Source organism: Hylaeus anthracinus, unplaced genomic scaffold (assembly GCF_026225885.1).
Source record: "Hylaeus anthracinus isolate JK02 unplaced genomic scaffold, UHH_iyHylAnth1.0_haploid 11989, whole genome shotgun sequence".
In the NCBI taxonomy this organism is placed as follows: Eukaryota; Metazoa; Arthropoda; class Insecta; order Hymenoptera; family Colletidae; genus Hylaeus; species Hylaeus anthracinus.
Window position 1 is genome coordinate 4,675,268 of NW_026534337.1, and position 14,634 is coordinate 4,689,901.

The window sequence follows — 14,634 nt, forward strand, 5'->3', positions numbered from 1 at the left end:
GGTCGCGAGCACGTTCGCGAGATCCGTACCGACCGAAGGATCGTCGAAGAATGAGACCGCACCTTCGTATACCTGCGTCGGTCAAGGGTCGCGGCTCGCTTGTGCCTCTCGAAGTAGAGAAGGGGAAGGTCGAACAACAACCCTGTGACGTTCAATTCGAAGGCTCGTTGTATGTATCGAGAAAATAATTCGCGAAACATTAATATCACAGCAAAATCATATTCCCCATTATTGTTTAAGTAATAAGTATTGTTAATAATTAATGCAACTGTTGTCAGAAATTAATATTTGAGCTTCCTTATTGAGAATAGTGAAAAACTTACTAATCTCTTTACAAAGAATCTCTAAACAAAGAATCCACCACGAAAGAAAAATTTATTGTTAAACGAATAGAAGAATACAGAAATACAAAAGATAAGTATATAAAATATTATACTCCGCAATAAAAATGTTATTGCACATTCTCTTAAGTTCAACTTGAGATCTTACGATCCGGTATGTTGCATTGGGGTCAAAATAATTGTAATGTTTTTTTTTTTTAATCAACTCAAAACCGAATCCGTTTCAGATCTCATATTAGAGATCATATAGAGATGGGAGAAAATACGAAAGCAACTACGTTAAGGGTAGGCAATATGTCGAATACAGAAAAATACAAGTCTCGGAGCTGTTGTATGCATCGCGTAAAAAAGTCGGCAGCGGTGTGACCAAGCCAGGAGGATCTAATCCAGCCCGTATGCACGAGAAACTGGAAGCGGTTCTCCATTGGTCGGTGGAGGAAAGCAGGTAACCACACCGTGTGCTGGAGGTGGAAACATGTACGAAGGTAGGGGAGCGAAAGTGAGCACAGCTCCAAGAATGGGCAGGAAGAGACGGGCTCCTTTAGCCTGCGGCTGAAACTTTTGACGGATAATAACGTAAAATAGTCGTTATCAGCGTGTGTCTCTCTCTCTCTCTCTGTACGCTTCGTCCAAGTTCGCGTCTGTTATCGGAAGCTGGTGCACGAATATTGTCGAGGGAAGCGCGGTGAAAAATGAGAGTGCTCGGTGACGCGATCGGTGGATCGTGAAAAGCCTACCTGGCCGCGAGTGAGAATTCCCGGCGACGTTACAAAAAGAGAGAAACGTTGCGTATGCAAGGTTATGGGCGTGCTGTTTGGCGCGATTAGGCGTGTGTGCTGCCAGTGAGTCTCACCGACATGCGTGCAGTCCTCGATTGGAAAAAATTTCGTGAGCGCGGACTCGGTGCATAATCAGTTACCGCGACGCCGTTCCGTAGCGATCCTCGACGTTGTCCTCCGCGCTGATTCCGCGTATACGACGCGAAACACCACGTAACCATGACGCGAAAGTTGAGCAAGTTTCTCATACTTTTTGACAACACGAATCTGTTGTACTTTCCCGGCCACTTTTTGTCCGGTCGTGTGCTCATCGAGTTGGACGACGAGGCCTAGTAAGTATGCAAGCAATTCGCGCGACATTTCTGATAAGAAATTCGTAATATCCTAAATTACCTAAACGACGCGAATCTTTATTTTAAAGGTTGATTTAGACATTTCGTTGATCATCGAGGTAGTTGATGAAACGAAAAGAAATGTTGTACGTATAAGTTACAAGGAAAATAAGTTTGCTGGATCTTGCAAGCATTTATGGATATTTCAATTCTTGGATTTAGATTATCCTTCTTTGGGGAGCGGAAAAATTGAATTGTAATTGAATTATTTGATTACTATGTATACGTGAATTTTAATAATTGCAGTGTATGTGTTAACAATGTATAGCGACATTTACTGAAATCTTCTTCGAGTGCTCTAAATAAAATTGAATTAATTGGTTGAATATATACGTGAATTTCAATATAATTGAATTCATGTAATTGAATTAATTGATTACAATGTACACGTGAATGTCAATAATTGCAATAGTAGTTACTAACATGTCTCGTATTATTCAGAGTGTACTGTATGTAATTAGATTAATTGTTTACAATATAATGTATGATGATAGATAATAAAAAGTACTAAAAAATAATATATTCCCTTAAAAATATACATTTACGAGTATTCAATTATGAACATTCGTTAAAGCTTATTCGAAATGCTAGTCAACAAACGATTTTTGAACATCTATTTTACTATCCCTAAAAATAGCTATATACTTATAATAAAGCAAAAATAGTATTCATTACACGAGTAAAGATCGTCTGCGTCAATATTAAGAATATCCTGCCATAACTTACAAAATGTTAATGAAATAAAACCATCGATAAAAATAAAATTGAATGACACCAGAATATGAATTTCAATAAACAGTTTTCTAATTAATTCACTTGCGTGTTTTAAAATTCTTGATAGTGACGGGTATCTGAAAGCGTGTGAAAGTCCGTGGATTACATCAAATAATTATGTTTCATAAGACGTACCTCTAATCGCGACTGGTTCGTGTTTAGTGTTGGCGGGTAACTTTTTACAAATTAAAACGTTGCTCTGAAATGACTGATAAAAAATTACATAAATAATGAACATAAACACAGATCATCTTTAGCTTTTAATATCTCTTGAGTCATGCGCTTACGATTCACGACTATACAGACGCCTTTACGGTTAATCAGTAGAAGTTACTGGAAAGTATGTTTTCATTCCGATAGAAATAAATTAGTTACGCTTTACAAAGTATTTATGACTGAAATATCAATAATATCTTGTAATATCTGTAAGATTTTTTCGCTATGTAATCGTGGTTAACAAATCATTTTATTCGAATAATAAATGTCGGATTTTATTCGAATAGTCATTCAAAGAAACTTATTCGCTCATCTTGAAATATAATTTAATCCTGTTACTCAAATTTTTATTAAACGAATGTTATTTTATTTATAATGTGTAAGAGTTAACTTTTATTTGTTACTTGAGATGTTTATCTAGACAAAACTTTCGAATGTACAAAAACGTGGATAAATTACTTTCTTTCTATAATAATATATTTATCATCAGAGTTTAACAATTATAATAATATACCGTCCTTATATCATTTCAAATATTATACTAATCTCTTTTAACAAATGTCTCTATGTCTTTATTTCATGGATATTCGTGATGTTTCGTTTTGAATCACATTACTTACAATACATAGAGCAATAAATGTCGGTTATTTATCGGTGTAACATTTTTAAAGTATCTAATTGGACTGAAAGCTTTAATTAAAGAACTTCTGATTCAACGAATAAAAATTTATTTGAATAAAATATATTAAAAACAGCTCGACATTGAACTTATTTAAAGAAAAACAATTTATTGTATATTATTTTCTTAATTAGTGGACGACTTCCGAAAAGATTGATAACCAACTGCTCTAAACGGATTCGTTTCGATGTAACGGAAATTTTCGTAAATTGTACAATGTTAAAGTAGCCAGTTGCATTACATTCATGATCAATTTTGTGTGTCGCAGCGTTTCAGGATTACATTTTCACGTAATCGGCGAAGGAGTGGTTCGCGTGCGTAGTCAACGCGCAGAAAGGGTCTACGACAAGGAAAATTACATAGATTTTCGTATGAGATTACTGGGAGAACCAGGTAATTAACAAAAATTTCTGAACATATTTTTTCCAGAATGCGCAATTATTCATTAATTACAAGAATTGAGGGATTTATTAATTAAACTGTATCAATGGAGTTTCAAAAATTGTGGACGCCAGACCAACGTATTTTTTTCTACATCATTCCCCTTTGAAGAATATATTTATTTAATAAATTAATGTTCCTTTATGAAGAAATAAATTCCCTTGACATACATATGCATACCTAAATATGCAAAATTTAAATTCTCCGAATAAACCTTTATTGACTAAGTACTTCAACTATTTAATGAATTCTTCAATTTATGAATATATTATACTATATTGGTTATACTATGATATATTATACTATATTTCAATTATTAAACGAAGTCTTCAGTTACTGACTAAATAATTTTATATTAAATGTTTCAATGATTGAATGAATTATTGCATACGTGTAGAATGAGCATTTCATTTATTGGATAACTATTCAATTAACAAATAAATTGTACTGTTTTGACTGAATATTTAAATGATTCTATAAATGATTCTAAATTGAATGAATACCCTAAATTATTGAATGATTAACCACATTGTACATAGAACAAATATTTCAATTCATGAATGAATACATCCACGTTATTGGATGCATTATACTATACCGAACCAATTCTGAAATCATTAAATGAAATAAATGATATTATGTCGAATGGTTCAAGAACGTAACCGTCTTTCCACGTTCAACAACCCAATGAAACAATTTCGTATTCTGTTCAATGATCAAATCGACCGATTCTACTCCCTACGCTATTGTGTCGTTCGCCAGTTTTCACATTAATGGTGCATTCTCCATACGCGTATGCATTCAAATTCGATACCCAGCCGGCATCGTATAAATATCTTTTTCACATAAACATGTCCCGGCACACCTGAGACTCACGTGGCGCATAATAATGTCAAAACTGTTCTTCCTTGTTCTCTGTTCATCGTTCGACGACACCGCCACCCAGGAGAAGGACCGTCGCTACTGTCGCCGGGGATCCACAGCTTTCCATTTAAATTAGGTTTGCCACTGGGCCTACCGTCCACTTTCCTGGGCAAACACGGCTGGGTCCAATATTATTGCAAGGCTGCCTTACGCGAACCAGGCGGCCTGACCCACAAGAATCAGCAAGTCTTCATCGTGATGAATCCCATCGATCTGAATTTGGAACCACCGATCCTGGCGGTGAGTTCCCTTGCATTATGGATGATACGGCGCACAGTGTTCCCGATGGCCGAAAACCTGGCTAAAATGCAGTTTTCGAAGTTTCGAACACACTTTTTTCAATATTGTGCGTGTGTTGTATACATATGAGTGCATTAAAGGCCGTTTGAAATTTTAAAAAATAGTAATCGGTTACTGATATACAGAGGTTCAAGGTGACGCATGTTTATTGTGTCACAGAAAGTTTATCCTCAATAGATTCATATGTAAATCATTTTACCATAAAAGTAGATGTTTTAAACATAAACTTTCCACAAGAACAAAGTAAAATATCTTTGGATTCACTATTGTAATTCCCTTCTCGATATGGTATAAATTTTAGTTATCTTTCGATGAATCGGAAGGAAAACAAAGATGATAGTCACCGAGTGACACGCTCTGCCAAGTTTCTTGGTATAAAGTAACATGTCAGGTATGATATCCAATTGAGAAAACTTGCGCAAATTTGCGCCATTTTAAGTTATTTAAATTTAAAGTCCATGCTTATAAGGAAAAGAAGACTGTTTACGCGGCATTAAAACAAACCTTATTATCCTTAATTTTAATTTAACATTAATTTAGTATTGTTAGTTCTGCCAATGTATTCTAACTATGTTGCCCTATAAACCTAGAAATCCCATTTCATAAAAAATTCATAATAATTTAATATTTTTAATATGCATCTCGACCATATTGGATCTGTCATTTTGAATTTTGCAATTCTGATACTAGATTCGTAATTTGCGGCCCAAATAACTTTTAAATACCAAGTTTCATTAAAAATCTAATAACTTTGTAATATGCATGTCGGCCATATTGGATCTGCCATTTTGAATTTTGCAATTCTGATACCAGATTCGTAATTTGCGGCCCAAATAACCATAAAATACCAAGTTTCATGAAAATGTAACAACTTTTTAATATACGTGTCGGCCATATTGGATCCGCCATTTTAAATTTTGAAACTATGATACCAGATTCGTAGTTTGCGGCCCAAACAACCCTAAAATACCAAGTTTCACGAAGATTCGAAAACTCCTTATTTTGACCAGGTTTTCGGCCATCGTGATCACTATGCGGGGTTTCATATTTATGTACCTTCCCTCGTGCCCTTATTACGAAGCCATGGCGTTTCGATAAAGATCGTTCGGAAAAGTTTCCAGGGCCAACGGTAGCATTCTCATCGCTAACGATAGCTGTACATATTTATGGGGCACAGTTATCCTTCAACAAGCGGGATTTTCTTTTCTTAACGCACGCTTATTTTCTCACTATTATTACACTGCTTCGATTAAGGGGGTCAAATCTTTTTAACCGACTTCGAAAAGGAGGAGGTTACTCAATTCGACATGTATATTTTTTTTTTTCTTTATATGGTTTTATTTTTCGTTGCATCTACTGCCTGGTAATTAGCGACAGATTTAATTGGATTTCTATTTGATCAGTGCTACTACATATATACTATTGTGGAGTTTAGTGTCCTTGAGATAGTGAGATCAAATCTTGTATTAGTGCAGACATTAATTCTGTGCTTTTATATTCAATTATTTATAACTCTGGTTTCAGTAAAAATATTTAATAGTCATTTTGTTACATTGAGCTATCAACTTTCTAAGTCCTTAGATCTCCACGAATGCATTTTTATAATGAATCTATAGAAGTAAATAACCTAAGATGGCGATTTCAATATATTTATATGTCTGAAGTTCAGTAGCCAACAAATTTTACTTCTTGTTTTCCTAACAGATTACAAGTGTACTAAATAATTGCAATAATTGTAGGTGCATAATAGTAAGCAAAATTTCATGGCTACTAAAGTTCGTATGGATGTATTTTAATGGCTATCAGGTTGAGACTTATGTTATGTGTACCGATACATTGTAAAATCCAGAAAACAAGTCAAAATTACGCGCATCAAAATTGGGCATACAAATTACACGCATAAACGCCTACTTGAGAAGACCATTAAACCCACCTGCCATACATGCAACGAAATTCTAACAATAGAACACATAATATTTACTTGTAAAAATACGGAACCACTCCGCATACAATACGAACTCCCCACTAGTTTAAAGGAAGCGTGAAACACAAAAGAAAACTTAAATAAAATAATACAGCTACTTAAAGATGCACATATGTATATGGACCAACATCTAACATCGGAGAAAACCTCATAAGAAACTGTCGCTAATAACCAAAGGTTGATGCATTTGTATAAATGTAGCAGGTGCCTTAATACTTATAGTTGGCCGTGTACTTTTTACAAAATGTTTAGTGAATATTTCTTACACTGTACGAATACTTCTTACACTGACTGTAGATTCATTGTAGAAATGAATTCATGGAGTTTAGGTTGAGGACTTAGAAGGTTGGTACTCTAATGCAACAAAACAACAAGTAAATATTTCTATTTGAATTAGAGTTATAAATGATTGGATATAAGGGGACAGAATTAATTTCTACACCTAATATAATTCGCAATCAATTGATCACTGGAATGTGAGTTTTTATCAGTTGTATAAAGACAAAGTCGTAGAAAGTCATAATGTAAAATTCCCATTGGTTTCGAATATCATTCGAGTATTTATTAAACTCAAGGTTCTTTGATCTCATCAATTGTTTTCTTGAGAACGATGGTTTTGGAAATTTTAAATAAGAGGTACAGCACATCTTCTCTAAGAGACCTGTGGTTACCCTCGCCACTTCCTGGAATAAAAACATCGAGCAATTACGTCGAAAGAAAAGAATTCTGAATTAACTTTTTATAAACATTAATGATCAAAACGTGTTCAATGTCGCCATTGCTCTTATACCCAATAAATATACTCGATTTAAGAGTGTATGTAGCAAAATATGTAGCACATGTTAGTAATTGAAATGATTTTTAAATATTCTAGAGATATGTAGGTCAGTCGAGCAGCGATATCGAGAGAAAAAGATCTGAATTAATTTTATATAAACATTAACAGCTAACTAAATCATGTTTAATTTTGCCATTATTCTTATCTCCAATAAATATACTCGGTTTAACAGTGTATCAACTGATGGTTATTAGAGCACGAACAGAAAAACAGACCTATTTAATTGAACACGGGTGTTTATCGTTTGAATCTCGTTTCGAGGTACACATAAGTTAACGCAATAACACAAATTAATTACACGAAGACTGAAACGGATGTTGCGGGTGTCCGTAATGATTTCACCCACTTTGCAACCTGTGTAACGAGGAAATTTGTTATATTACTTTGAGTGTTGCGAAAAGCGCGCTTTTCGAGCACGTTTTCTTTCTCGCGATGCGATTAAAGGTATTCTCGTGGCGTTTTAGCATAACCGAGATCTGCATAGAGGTCAGCGACCTGCGTAGAAAGCGATCGCGACCCTTGACCTCAGGTTACGGTGACTTTTTCTACCTTGGTCGACATTTTGATTTAAGTGACTCTTTAGTCTTAATGATGTATTTCTATTGAAGTAACTTGTTTTATTTTTAAAGACAAGAAATCCAATTTTATTTTCTGATGTCTCTTTCGATATCTTCAGGGACGAATCCTGTTTAAAATAAATTATTAACTTTCGTAACCTATAGCAATAATTTTGTGACTTAATATCACACAGAATTGTTTCGTTTCTTTATAGTCATAAATGATATTATTGCTATATTTTTTCATAGTCTTAATTCAATTTTCAATGCATATCTGTGACTATTTCACACACAATCAAGTATTAGAATAGTATACAAAATTGATTCTTGACATAAATCTGTTCGTCAATGTCTAAAGATCCATATAAGCCAAGCACTATTACAATAAATTACACGTAATATAACGCGATTGCTATTTATACATTTTGTAACGAAGTAACTCCGAGCGCAAAAGGTTAAGAATGCTTTAATTTCTACTTCTTCACTAGGACATAAATAACTAAATACACATCCTTGAATTATCTTGAAGTGGTTCTTTTTTTATCTTTTTGTAGGATGTGAAATATGAAAAACAAAAACGTGGCCGAGGCTACCGGTCCTCTATTCCCTGTGAGTATCAATAATTTTGTGACTCACTCTCCGAAGATGCTCCAAAATTAATGTTACCCTCGAAAACAAAGTTTGGCCAATTATTATTTTATCCTCAAAGTGAGCTTCTCATATTTCCGCAACACGTCGTAGAATTGCAAAACGGTTCGCTTCGAGATCGGTTCCGTGACATTTCAAGGAAGTCCCATCTGTTTACGCAGTTTGTTGTGGGCTGAGCGTTCCCGTTTAGAAGACAAGGAGAGGGGATACATTCGCATAACACGATAACGTGTAATACAAGATAATTGTTACGTAGGCATGTGACATTCAGCATCGATCGCGACCGCATTGTTAATCCAACTGTACAGTAGCATTCATTGCACACGCCTTGTATTGCATAATCGACGGGTTTCTAAGTGATATCCCATGTATTGATGTCTCGTGGGTTATAAAAATAAATGAAACTTCAAGTCGCAAGGAATCCGAAAGTACATTAACCACGAGAACTTTGGTAAATCTTTTTCAGAGATCTTCTTTTTAAAATTAAAACACTTTACTTTAATCATACCTGTTTGATTACTTTTCTTTCGAGTTAATTTACATGTAAAAGATTTTTCATGGTTTAGGATTTTCCTTTCTAATAATAAAATACGTCTAACAGCGTAGTCATAATTTAATATAAATACTTATAAATATACTGTACAAATATAATATATTAATAAATAATAATAAAATATAACACATATTTATATAATTATTGTTTAATACAATATATTAAACAAACCAGATGCATTATATGCTATGTATGTTTCGTTAAAAAAACGAAGTGCTTTAGAAGACCAAGCTTGATACAATTCTTCTTAGAAATTAATTTAATACATTGAAGACTGTATCATGATTCACCTTTCGATTTGCATTTTTTAACAGCAACCAGCAAGACAGGAAATCGAACAACGAGTCGGTGTCTCGTGTGTCTCTGGAGGGCCTGTATTCTGCAGGGTGAGTCTCGATCGTGGCGGATACGTACCTGGTGAGACTATTGGCATTTCAGCGACCGTCAGCAATCGGAGTAAGGTACGTATGTATCGCGTTTCGACTCCACGGTTAACCAAAAGAATTTCTACCGTGGAAATAGGGTCAGCATAATACGATACTATTGCGTATCTTTTAAAACGTGAAACGGAATCTTTCGATTTGAATCTAATCTGAGCGTGAAGAAAGTCGTCAACGCCTCTCTACAAAAATATTATTCTAATCCTAGAATGATTTCTGGTGTTATTTTACACTCCTTCAAGCTGAAATTTTGGCAAGATTAAATTAGATGGATTCATAGTGTCTATTACCTTTTGTTTCTATTTTGATAGTCGATGCCATCTATATGCTCTTTATTCAGTAGTCAAACTTAACAAATTAGATGAATTTGTAGAGCATATTAGTACTTTTTTTTTTTATAGAAAAAACAATCTATATGCCCTTTATTTAGTAATTCACTTCAAGCTTGCAGAATACCTTGGAATAAAATAGCTAAGAACATAATAACTATAAAATATATACAGAATGATAATTGATGCTTAAAAAACTTATGAATATTTTTGTTGAATGGAATAGAACAAATTAAGGAATGTGGAACTAAATAGCAGTAAGTAATACAGTGAACACAAAATTTATCCATAGGTGCTTTGATTCATTCAACTAAAATAGATTATTCGTAAGTTTTTTCTTTATCATTGCTGTATTATTTGTACTATCATTTTTTATCTACTTTGTAGTGTACTAATTAATTTGTGTATAACTTTTTTTTTTGAGTTTGAAAAAGCCAAAATGTATGAATTATCTTAGTTTCAAAAGGAATTACTAGTTTACTTTACGATTGTCTGAAAGAATAAAAAGCATTCAAAGATCATTTCATGAATGATATAATCAGAAGAATTTATCAAATTAAAATAAAATTCTCCATAGACCTCAAGAAGTTCAATTTTTCTTGAATTTTCTAAATTGAATGGTTCAACAATGTTTATTCTTTACGAAAAAGGAACAAAATTCTCAAAAAGAATATCAAGAACAATCAGTAATTTTGTAGTACTTTGATGCATTCCACTTTTCAAAGGCGATTACTAATGTTTACTGAAGCAAGAAAATTTACAGTGAGATTGGACACTGAATACTTACCACAGATGCCAAGGAAATGTAACATAAAACGATGCAAAGAAAACAGAACAAATTCCAGTCGATTGATGTCTAGGACCGTTACAATTCCGCGAACCGTCAGATGCACGTTGCAAATCAATAAATTGTGTCGTGAAAGACGATTTATATGTATAAATTCTAGTTGTTGAGGTCAAGTAGCTGTACCGTGAAGCTTTGCTTCTGCTTGTTTGTTGACTTATCGAGAACTTGCAAAAGGAAATAAAGAAAACTTTGATTTACAAAAACTTTTATCGAAAGACAGAGATAGACAAAATTTTGTTCAAATAATAAAGAACGTATAGCAATTTACTTGCAACACTTATTCGATCGAATAATTTCGTCCTATAGCTCAAGTTCTAATTTTTATTTGACGAGTAACAGACGTGCAGTCGTTCATTTTTTATTTATTTGTCAACAATTGTATCTAGATAAGAATTTACACATTTCTGCTAAAATTGTTTTCGATTATGATAAATACAAGTATAAAAAAAAAATCGAAATGAGATTTAAATTTAAATTTGAATGAAAGATAATAGGAAAGTCACTCAATTTTTTAACAGTACAAAACTATTAAATAAACTCATATGAAACTTTTGGAAAAAAAAACACAGTACCTCTAGTATAAATACAAAGATGTTACAGAATAGGAAAACAAGATTCTCCATTTAGGAAATCAATACGAGAAACATTAAACCTGTTAAGAATACAAAATTAGAACTGGTAAGATCCTTTTCGAGAAAAATACATTATATCTGCAATAGAAATATAAAGACAAAATTGTTTGATTAAGAAAATGCTAGTAATAATAAATAAAAAAATGTACGATCATGGTTCATAACTATATCTGCTACGAAGCCAACACTAAAGAGATAACTTCATAAATCATTTATCGACGAAAGGGAGAAAGAATAATATAATAATATACAAAGTATGATCTATAAGATTTAGTAAAATTTATTAACGACTTCATAAGTCTTATTTAATAAGTCATATTTTTCAGATCGTTATTGAAATTAAGGAACGGTCCACATACTTTTGACCAGGAGTATACTTCTAGCGTTAAATATATTAATTTTGAAAAGTATTAATTCTTAATACAAGTTACTAGAATTAATAGAATTATTAGCGTTTGGCTGCAATGTTTACGTTATTCTTGCACGGCGCGTAGGTGACGCAAAGATCAGCGTGCGAGTGTGTATAAAGGATTGAAATGATTCAACAGGTAACGATGAAATCGACTAAAGCATCCTTGACCGAAACAATTCAGTACCTGTGCCGAGGCAAAGTGCTCGCGAGCGAAACGCGAGAGTTGGCAAGCGTTTCCAGAGGGAAAATCCGTCCTGGCGAAGGCGAGGAGTGGTTGAACGAGCAAATGTACGTTCCACCATTACCGCCTACCAATCTGCGAGGTTGCCACCTCATCAACGTTCTTTATCACGTTTACGTGAGTAAAAGTGGTCTTCAAGACGTTATTCTAATAATTAGAATCATGCCTAGCATGACTAATGGCTACACTCTCTTCTTGCTTCCACTTCCATCGTGAAATACTTGAGCACGCTCGAACGATACATGGAGTTTCTTTTTATCTTCTAATTATGAGAATGCTATTCCCTAATACGCTACATTTTAGAGAACGGGCAGACATGAGATTTTAAGTATAGTTCTATAGAACTTTCAAATACCTTCACAAACCAATTATTGTTAAATCGAGCGTGGTGAATCCACGAGTACGTTCTTGTCTGCTATTTCTTGCAATATAGTTGGTCTAACGGTCCTAAACGAATTTCTAAATGGACAAAATTCTAATCTATAGCTGTTAAACCTCCATGTTATCATTCTAGGATAGTATATGCTATGCATTTGTTTGGTGTTTCTTACAATTCAGCTGATCTAATGTTTCTAAATAAACTTCTGAGTGGACGAATTTCCAACTTACTGCTTAGTAAAATATGTCTGAACACTAAACATGTACAAAATTGTTCATTGTTCAAACCTCGACGTTATAATTGTAGGATAGTAAATACTGATCCTATCTGCGGGATATAGAACCTCACGAATTCGTATACAAGAATGATCTAGCAGCTACGAACTATAACTATAACACTCCTGTAATTTCACATATTTGGTATATTAATGGGTTACCCTATTTATTGAATTAAATTCTCTAACGAAGACTAAAAATATGTATTATTTTTATTTTTTTGACGAGCATTCTATAGCCAAATTCAGCTTCTTGCCTGTCGAATAGAAGACTAACTAAGCAATTAGGAAACCAATAGTACGATACAAGATAAATTAATACCAGTATTATAATATAAATATGTAAGCAAAAACACAAGTAAAAGAAAAGGAAAAATATAAAAAAACAACAGTGAAAAGAGCAAGAATAGATATGAAATAGGATATTCCTAGAATATGAATATGATCCTATTTTGTTCAGGAAAAAATGAAACCAATGTAACATGAATCAGAATCTATAGTAATTTAAAAGAACTGTTTATCATTATATTATGACTATATCTTTAACTTTTGCATATATGTAGTGATGTAGTTGATGATACTTTCATTTCATTCAAAGAAGTTTCTCCATTTCTAGACACTTTACATATAATTTAGAAATATTAAATTCTACTTCACATGTTCTAAACTACTCAACAATACGTAATTTTCTTTTTGCTCTATAAGATCGTTATTTGTATTTTATATATTTACTTTCGTGATAACAGAAGTCAATTTAGTTTTCTCTCCAGAATTAATAAATTACAAACAAAGTGCTTCTACTATACAAAAGTAAATAACATATTTAATCAATTGTTACAATGCGATTGTTTCTTGTGTTGCGTACATGAATTTTGTTTCGTTACAGTTTGTAATAAGTCCAAAGAGCTTGGATAAGGAGATCAAGCTGCAAATACCAATTGTCCTAGCCACGTATCCTCTGAGACAGGAAGGTGCGCCGGCGGGAACCGCGCCATCGAAAAGAGGAGCGCATTATCCGTCAACGTTGCCGATATTTCGCCCATGGCTGGACGATAAAGCTTTCGAAATACAAGAGTGAACGTTTAATTAACTTTCACCGACGTCCTCGATATGCGGGTATAAATTTCTCGATGGGAATCATTTCGGAGTTACGTCCAATGACCACGCGAAATATGAAAAAGAAAAAATCTCTGAGCCTCCGAAAGTATTAATACGCTTATAACAATGCTTGTTCTAAAATGAAATTCAACTAAACGAATTGACGTGTTCATATTTCTCAAACTGAAATTCAACTAAATGAACTGAACACATTTATATTTCTTTTTATACAAATATAGTAATAGAAAGGAAAGACTAAAAGTACTTATAAACTACGATTATTTCCTCGAATAGATTCCATTTTTTAAAATGTTTTCTTCATTTTTACTGTAAAGTGAAGAATGTAACTTCCTTCTTCGAAACACAGGAAATACAGAAAGTTTCCTTTAGACAAAAAGCTTGCATTTAGTAATTAAATATGAAGTATTTTATCAAAAACTCGTTGATACTTTGTAAATGTTATGTTATAAACTAATAAATATCGTAATCGCCGTTTCTTAGCGTAACAAAAAATATACGTGGAAGAAATTCGATATTCATGTCTGAAAAGGACTCG

The 14,634-nt window shown here is 33.3% G+C and overlaps 1 protein-coding gene across 1 annotated transcript; it reads left to right on the top strand.

Moving 5' to 3' along the window:
• The first annotated feature begins 840 nt into the window (after positions 1-840).
• On the top strand, positions 841-14,569 carry LOC128888052 (arrestin domain-containing protein 2). The gene is made up of 6 exons (XM_054144670.1): positions 841-1,452; positions 3,450-3,574; positions 4,569-4,786; positions 9,741-9,887; positions 12,223-12,444; positions 13,867-14,569. The coding sequence occupies exons 1-6, from the start codon at positions 1,340-1,342 to the stop codon at positions 14,056-14,058; spliced, it is 1,017 nt and encodes a 338-aa protein (XP_054000645.1). The 5' UTR covers positions 841-1,339; the 3' UTR covers positions 14,059-14,569.
• Positions 14,570-14,634: the final 65 nt, after the last annotated feature.

Excerpts from the sequence above, each read along its gene's own strand:
- LOC128888052 (XM_054144670.1), top strand. The coding sequence starts at position 1,340 with ATGACGCGAAAGTTGAGCAAGTTTCTCATACTTTTTGACAACACGAAT. Across the intron at positions 3,575-4,568 it reads GAGATTACTGGGAGAACCAG|GAGAAGGACCGTCGCTACTG; the intron begins GTAATTAACAAA and ends ACCGCCACCCAG. Across the intron at positions 12,445-13,866 it reads ACGTTCTTTATCACGTTTAC|TTTGTAATAAGTCCAAAGAG; the intron begins GTGAGTAAAAGT and ends GTTTCGTTACAG.